This window comes from Frankliniella occidentalis, unplaced genomic scaffold, assembly GCF_000697945.3.
Source record: "Frankliniella occidentalis isolate FOCC.00 unplaced genomic scaffold, Focc_3.1 Scaffold4773, whole genome shotgun sequence".
Taxonomy (NCBI): domain Eukaryota; kingdom Metazoa; phylum Arthropoda; class Insecta; order Thysanoptera; family Thripidae; genus Frankliniella; species Frankliniella occidentalis.
Genome location: NW_026271817.1, coordinates 1 through 7236, shown reverse-complemented (window position 1 = coordinate 7236; position 7236 = coordinate 1). Strand labels below are relative to the sequence as shown.

Sequence of the window (7236 nt, the reverse complement as noted above, 5' to 3'; positions counted from 1 at the left end):
AGTGTGCTGCTGCGCGTGCAGGACGAATCTCCCCATGACCTTATAACTCAATGGAACAAAGCCATAAAATTCAGTTCTCAGGAGGTATTTGGCTCTAAAATTAAAACTTGTAAAGTCGTAAATTTTGTAAGAATGCAATGTCCCTCACGTATATACACCATTCCCGTGCACGCCCATCTGAAACATTTGAGTTAATGTGTTTTCTAGAATGATGAGACAGGTAAACACCATTAGCAATTTTACTTTTTATTAAATGTTTTGTTAACACAGTACAGTTTCCACATCTCTACTTAACCTAGTTTTCACAAGCCTTAGTACCGAACATTCTATGTCTATCAAAAATATTACTGACATGCACCTCATTATTTTTAATATATGACATTTTACGACAGCGAACGTGCGTAAACGCAACACTTTGCCGTCCCAGCCTTCTGGCTCTGACTAGACGAGCAACATTAACTTGCTAAGACACATTCAGATTAGGATTACGTTCTTTTTCACAGGCATTCAGACATTCATTACGCACAACAGACATACTACACAAATCACAAGAAAAATATTGACTTAATTTATTGAAAAATGGAGATCACAATTGTTATTCCATCGCGAACAAAACCAGATACCATCATGTCACTGAATAAAGATATTCTCACATAGTTTCAAGCAGAATGTAGGTTTAACCGTTACAATTTTTGGTAATTTCAAATTAGCCGAATTTTTATTACAAACTTTCCAGAATTTCATTTTCCAGTAACAGTGATTTATTTAACAGCAAACTTTTGAAACACGTATGACAATAAGTCGGGGCTGGTTTGGATTAGTTACCGCTAGGAATGTCAGACACAAGGGAGCGTGGGCATCACGCTCGCTCTCCTCACTTCACATCCACTTACATCACGGGATCAGGGGGGTAAACTAAACGCAATGTCTTTCTACCGCTAGATAGATTTAAAAACATTAGTCGTTTCCGCACAAAATGTCATGCTTGGTGAGGGGACACGGGGCCGTTGCACTGGGAAGGGAGGGAGAAGGGGGAGGGGGCAATACAAGGCAAACCAACCCACATTTAAATTTAGCCCGCCACGCCAGTGTGCCATTCGTGGCCTGTCAGTCTTCAATAGACGATCGTCCTCTCAAGGGCGAGGCGCCCCCCTGCCAGAAATACAAGCCGCCCCCTTCCCCCTTCACAAATGAGTTATCAACAGATTCCTCATACACAGACAGTCGTCTACTTCGTGCTGTTACACAGGGTGGGCGTGTCCGTTCAGGTGACCGTTGGGGAGGCCGTTGGCGAGACCAACGGCGCGGCCGTCGACGGGGCCCTCGGCGACGTCGGCGGTGGTGCCGTTGGTAAGGCCTTTACTCAGTATGGCAGCCAGTTTTGCCGCCCCTTTGTCGAGAACTGCTTTCGCGGCAGGCAGCGGGCAGACCTCGTCGTCAACGACACCGTTGTCGTGGCCGTTACTGTGGCCATTGGCGTGACCATTGACTTGGCCATTGGTGTGGCCGTTTGCGTGGCCGTTGACGAGGCCCTTGCCGTAGGTGTCACCATTGGCGAGGCCGTTGATGTGGCCGTTGCCGTTGACGAGGCCGTTGACGTGGCCGTTGACGTGGCCGTTGGCGGGCCCGTGAGAGTGTCCGCTACAGGAGCTGACCTCGGTCGTGGGCTGACTGAACGTGGAGTGGTGGCGGTGGTCGCCGTGGATGCACCGCAGGCAGGTTGACGGGACGGTGGACGGCGGTGCGGGGGCGCCGGGCGCCGCGTCCTGCTCGGGCACCGAGCTGAGGCCGGACGCGGCCGAGGCCCCGGAGCCCCTGCGGCTGTACATGGAGTAGCGGTTGGCGAGCGGCTGCGACAGCCTGAGGGCCGAGAACACGTGCATGGGGGCGAAGTGGCGGATGCCCTTCTGGTCGACGAGCGAGTAGGGGATCTGGCCGGTGAGCACGTCCCGGGCGGCCTCCCGGGGGATGACGGTCTGGAAGCCGTGCTTGACGATGAGAAGCGCGCCCTTAGTGCCCGCGCCCCGCCGCCGGAGGTACTCCTCCATGGCCAGGGTGTTGTGGAACAGCGCGGTGGGGATGTCGGCCGAGCTCTGCAGCTCCGGGAGGCACCGGTCCTCCGGGACCACCATGAGTGCCGCGCTCTGTCGCACCAGCTCCCGGAGGCGGGGGTCGTTCCGGGCGGTCTCCGGGTCAGAGACAAGCTTGCCCAGGGCAGAGTTGAACTTGGGCCGGCGCTCGGCCAGCTGGCGCATGACGGTGAGGCGCTGCAGGATGTCCAGAGTGATGCGGTCGCCGGCGAGCAGCCGGGTGGCGCTGGGGTCGCTCAGCACCTGCAGCAGCCCCGACGCGGTGTCGTGCATCCCGAGCGCCCGTGCCAGGTTGATGGCCTGCACGAAGAGCTCCCGGAGCGCCAGCTCGTCGCTGTCGAGCATCTCCTGGAGCCGCAGCTCGCTGGCCTCGCGTACCACGGCCACGATGGCACGCTGCAGGACCTCGGCGGCGTCCTGATCTGAGTCGAGGCCGTCCATGCCCTCGGCCGCCGCAGTTCGCACGGCCTCGGTGACGCGGCGCAGCACCACCTCCATGAGCTCAGGCTCCGCCTCGGCAAGGTGCAGGAAGGCCTGGCCCAGCTGGTCCTGCTCGAGGACCTTGCCCAGCCGGTCCAGCACGTCCTCGCCGCCCCAGAGGAGCGACCGGAGCAGGTCGGCCCGGCTGAGGCCCTGGCCGAGCTGGCAGACCGTCTCGCGACACAGCAGCCCGACATGGCCCGGGTACGTGACGAAGCCATGCAGGGCTTCCACAACGCCCTCCTTGTCGCGCACCGACTCCAGGATGCTGTTGAAGAAGTTGCACACGGCGCGAAGCACGTCCTCCTCCTCAGCTTGCTCGTCCATGGTGATGCAGGCAGTGACGATGGCCTCGGTCAGCATGTTCTTCAGGGCCTCCTCCTCCTGGGTCAGGGCTTCCACGTCCGCGCCGCCCGCTATCAGGCCTCGCTCAATGGTCACGCTCATCTTGCGGCGCACGTGGCCGCGCTCGTCCAGCAGGCCGTAGCTCAGCTTGAGCACCGCCTCCAGGACGTGGCCCATCTTGACAGCGGACACGCCCTCCAGGCCCAGCTGCTCGGCCAGCGCCAGGGTGGGCAGCGAGGACACGTCTACGCCCGGCAGCTCGGCGGCCACCTGCTTGCCGACCACCATGCCGGCGTGCGAGAGCTGGCGCAGCATGCGCGAGTCGATGCTCATCTGGCCGGCCGTGGTGGGCGCCGTGGAGGTCGCCGACAGGTGCGGCCGCATCAGGCGCAGCTCCTCGGGTGTCACCTCGAAGCCCTGCAGCGAGAACTCGAAGCCGCCCTCCTCCGTGTCCTGGAGGTCCGGCGCTACGAAGCGCAGCCCGTCCGCCGTCTCTACGATCTGGCCGGGCACGAAGGTGACGCGGTCGCCCGTCTCGATGACGCGGCCGGGCACGAAGCGCGGGCCCTCGCGGGTGTCGACGATCTGGCCGGGCACGAAGCGCGAGCCCTCCTCCTCGGTGCAGATGACCTGGCCCGGGATGAAGGTGGGGCCGGCCTTGGTCTCAATGATCTGGCCGGGGACGAAGCGCGGTCCGTCGGCGGTCAGCACGGTCTGTCCCGGGAGGAACTTGGGGCCAGCGTGGGTCTCCACTACCTGGCCGGGGACAAACTTGGGGCCCTCCTTCGTCTCGACGACCTGGCCGGGCACAAACTGTTCGCCCAGTTCCGTCATCACGAGCTGGCCGGGGACGAACAGGCCGTCGATGTCCATGCCGGGGACAAACTGCACGGCGCCGGACGCGCTCTTGACGAGCTTGCCCTGGATCACTTTGCCAGAGGGGAGGCCGTTGGCCTTGCCCGGGAAAAACTCGACGCCGTGAGACGTCTGCACCATGTGACCGAGGACTTCCTCGCGGTGCTCGAGGGCGTTGTCGACTCCAGGGTCCGGGAGTCCGTCCCGGAACACGATGTCGGCCAGGCTGATGGCGGGTGTAAATTCGACGACCGTCACGCCGTCGGCCCCCACCAGGAACGTACCGGGCGAGAACTTGACGCCCTTCTCAGTCTTGATCACCTGGCCCTCGATAAACTTGAGGCCATCGGCAGTCTCCAGAGTGGCGCCGGGTACGAACTTGAGCGCGCCCGTCTTGTTGTCGTGCACCGACACTCCGGGCACGAACTGAGGGGCGGCCCCGGCCTCGTCGACAACGGTCTGTCCGGCGACAAACTTGGGGCCGTCGGGGGTGGCGATGGTCTGCCCTGGGATGAACCGCAGCTCACCGTTGTCGGCCCGCGCGGACTGGCCCGGCACGAACTCCCACTCCTTCTCGCCGTCGGCGTGCTGAACCTCGACGCTCTGGCCGGGCAAGAAGATGGCCTCTCCGGACGGGGTGGTGAGTGTCTGACCAGGTACAAACTTGGGACCGTTGGGCGTGTTGACGGTCTGCCCGACCACGAAATCGGCGCCGTCGTTGACGACCTGGCCCGGGACGAACCGCGGGCCTTCTGGAGTGAGCACCGTCTGGCCCGGGGCAAAGCGGCCCTCGCCGTCAGCCGCGTACAGCATCTGGCCCTGCACGAACTTGTGGCCGTCCCGGGTGTGTAGGGACTGGCCGGCCACAAACACTTGCTGGCCCGGGGTGCCCGGGGCCTCCACGGCCTGGCCGGGGATGAGCAGAGGGCCGTCCGGGGTGTGCACGGTGAGGCCCGGCATGAACACGGGGCCGTTGGCGGTCTCCACCGTCTGTCCGGGGACGAACACGCGGCCGCTGGGCGTCTCCACGCTCTGGCCGACGACGAGCCGCTGCGCCTGTGCGCCCTGGGCAGCAGCGATGTCCAGCCGAAGGGCGTGCACTTTGCCGCCGACGTTCACGGCCTCTCCCTTGTCAAGCATGTTGACAAGGTCGGGGATCTCTTCGATGCGAGGCAGCTGGTTGAGCAACTTGCCGTCAGCGCCCTCCTCCATGAGGACGGACTTGACCTCGGCCTGGCGGGGCAGGGCGCCGGGGTCCACCAGCTGCACGGCCGCCTGCAGCTCGGGGCATGGCTCCGCGGTCAGCGGCGTGAAGGGCGCCACTGCGTGGACGGTGGGGAAGCCACCGACCTCCTCCAGCAGAGCAGGTTGCTGTACTATGCCGGGCGACGATGTCTCCAGGTCGACGACGACGGACGGCACATCCACCGGGGTCGGTAGAATCGTGATAGTGTTTTCCCCGCGGAGGGGGGCCTCCTTGACGAAGGTCTCCGCGTCGAACGTGCCGGATAACGGCTTGGCCAGCTCCTTGAGCTCCCCGCTGGCCAGGTACATGTGGGCGTCCGTGCTCGCCTCCTCCACCTCAAAGCGGTCCCACTTGCGCGGCCCGCTCTGCTTGGCCTTCTTCCGCGCGGCCTTCTCGGCCTTCTCGGCGGCGCGCTCCGCCTGCATCTTGACCTTCATGACCTTGGCCGAGTGCCGGCGGCGCTCCTCCTGCGCGGCGAGGTCCTCCTTGGCCTCGAAGATGCGCTTGCGGTCCGCCAGCCCGGCCTCGCGCTTCTGCCGGCGCTTGCGGTCCTCCTCGTCGCGCTGGTACGCCACCTCGCCGGGGCCCTCGCCCTCCCACAGCTCGTCCTCCACGATGGCGTAGTCGCGCACGTCCAGCGACACACTCTTGCCCTTGCGCAGCGTCAGGAGCAGGTGGTCGGCGTCGCGCGCCAGCATCACGTCGCGGACGTCGCCGTCCCGGACGGCGGCCTCGAGCCGCGACGGGAACACAAGGCTGGTCCGCCGCTCGTCCACAGTGTAGACGTATTTCCGCGCCTCGTCGACGCCCTGCGCCGCGCCGGCGGGCGCCTTGCTGTCCAGCAGCACGAGCAGGTCGCTCTCCTCGTCCAGCACGGGGAAGACATAGCGGTAGTCGGGGCGGACTGTGTGGCGGCGCGACTGCAGCCCCAGGAACTGGTGGTGCTCGTTGCCGCCCTCGGACTTGTGCGTGATGTGGCAGTGCTCGCGGCCCACCCCCAGCCCGACCAGCACGGGGATGTAGTGGTGGCCGGGAAGGCCGATGGCCTTCCCGGTGATGCGGCAGAAGCGGCGGGCATCAGCGGGCGAGATGGGGGGCAGCAGGGGGAAGTAGTTGGGCTTGGGCAGCGCGCGGCTGCCGCCCGTGATCCGGCAGAACGGCATCCTATGGTCACGACGTCGCGCCTCGCATCGTACACCTCCCCGACGTCGACGAAGACCCCGCGCGCGCGCCTCGGCTCTCGGTCACGCTCGGCTCGCTCTCGGCTGCGATCTCGCTCGGATTCGCGTCTCGAACTGACCGCGCGGCGCCGCCAGCAACGCCAGGACCGCGGGAGAGCGAGCGCCCCACCAGCCCCCTCCCTGCGCGGGCCTCCCCTCCCCGTCCCCCCTTCCCCCTGTTCCTCCCAGTATTAATACGGGGGGCAGGGGCAGGAGGAGAGCGAACCAGGTTGCGTTTAGAGACGCCCCCCTCCCCACCCCGCCCCGGTCTTCCCTTCGGAAGCGCAGCGCAGTGTGTGTTGTCCCAGCGTCAGAGAGAGTGCGTTTCTCTGTCGAAAGCCAGCATCGCAGCCGGGCACTTCCTAGTGCCCTTCTGTGCTGCTTGTCCTGTCGCCGAAGCGAATATGTACCATTTTTTCAACTAAGCACTTGACGTTCTCTCCGCACAAAATGGACGTGGTTTCAAGGTTATGCGGCTAATTTCACTATTGTTTTAACGAAGAATTACTTTCATTCGGAAGCAGCTGTTAGGAGGGAGCAGAACTGTCAACATATTTATGTGTTAAGGAAAAGAAAAAGCAGTACAAAAAGCAGCTCACACATCAACCAAAATTGCAAATTTATGAAATTCGTCAAACATTTGTTCAAACAGGAACAAATCCTTTGCGCTTCTTAAAATTCTGTTGTTTTTACAGAAGTGTGTTATGTTGGTTATGTCTATGTCTATTTAATGATGTGACAATGTTAGAAAAATAGGTAAAAACAGTGAAGAGAAGAATGAAAAGTAAAGTGTAGTGACATACCGCTCCATTTGAGGTTTTGGAAGTGATGCGTGTGTGTGTCGTTGCAGCGGCCTGGCTGGAAGATGTGCTGCCCTGAAAAATATAAAAATGGTTGTCGTTTCGAAAAACTATGCCAAAATTCCTTCCGCAAAGCATGTACTTATAACACTAAGAGGTGGGAAAAGGAGCGGCCGGAGGGAAAAGGAGGGCGGTGGGGG

At 61.8% G+C, this 7236-nt stretch overlaps 1 protein-coding gene across 1 annotated transcript; it reads right to left on the bottom strand.

Annotated features, from left to right (window-relative positions):
- Nucleotides 1-230: 230 nt before the first annotated feature.
- Nucleotides 231-6316, bottom strand: LOC127752172 (uncharacterized). The gene has a single exon (XM_052276870.1). The coding sequence runs from the start codon at nucleotides 6177-6179 to the stop codon at nucleotides 1242-1244; it is 4938 nt and encodes a 1645-aa protein (XP_052132830.1). The 5' UTR covers nucleotides 6180-6316; the 3' UTR covers nucleotides 231-1241.
- Between the last annotated feature and the right edge of the window lie 920 nt (nucleotides 6317-7236).

Coding starts and splice junctions, on each gene's coding strand:
- LOC127752172 (XM_052276870.1), bottom strand. CDS start 6,179: ATGCCGTTCTGCCGGATCACGGGCGGCAGCCGCGCGCTGCCCAAGCCC.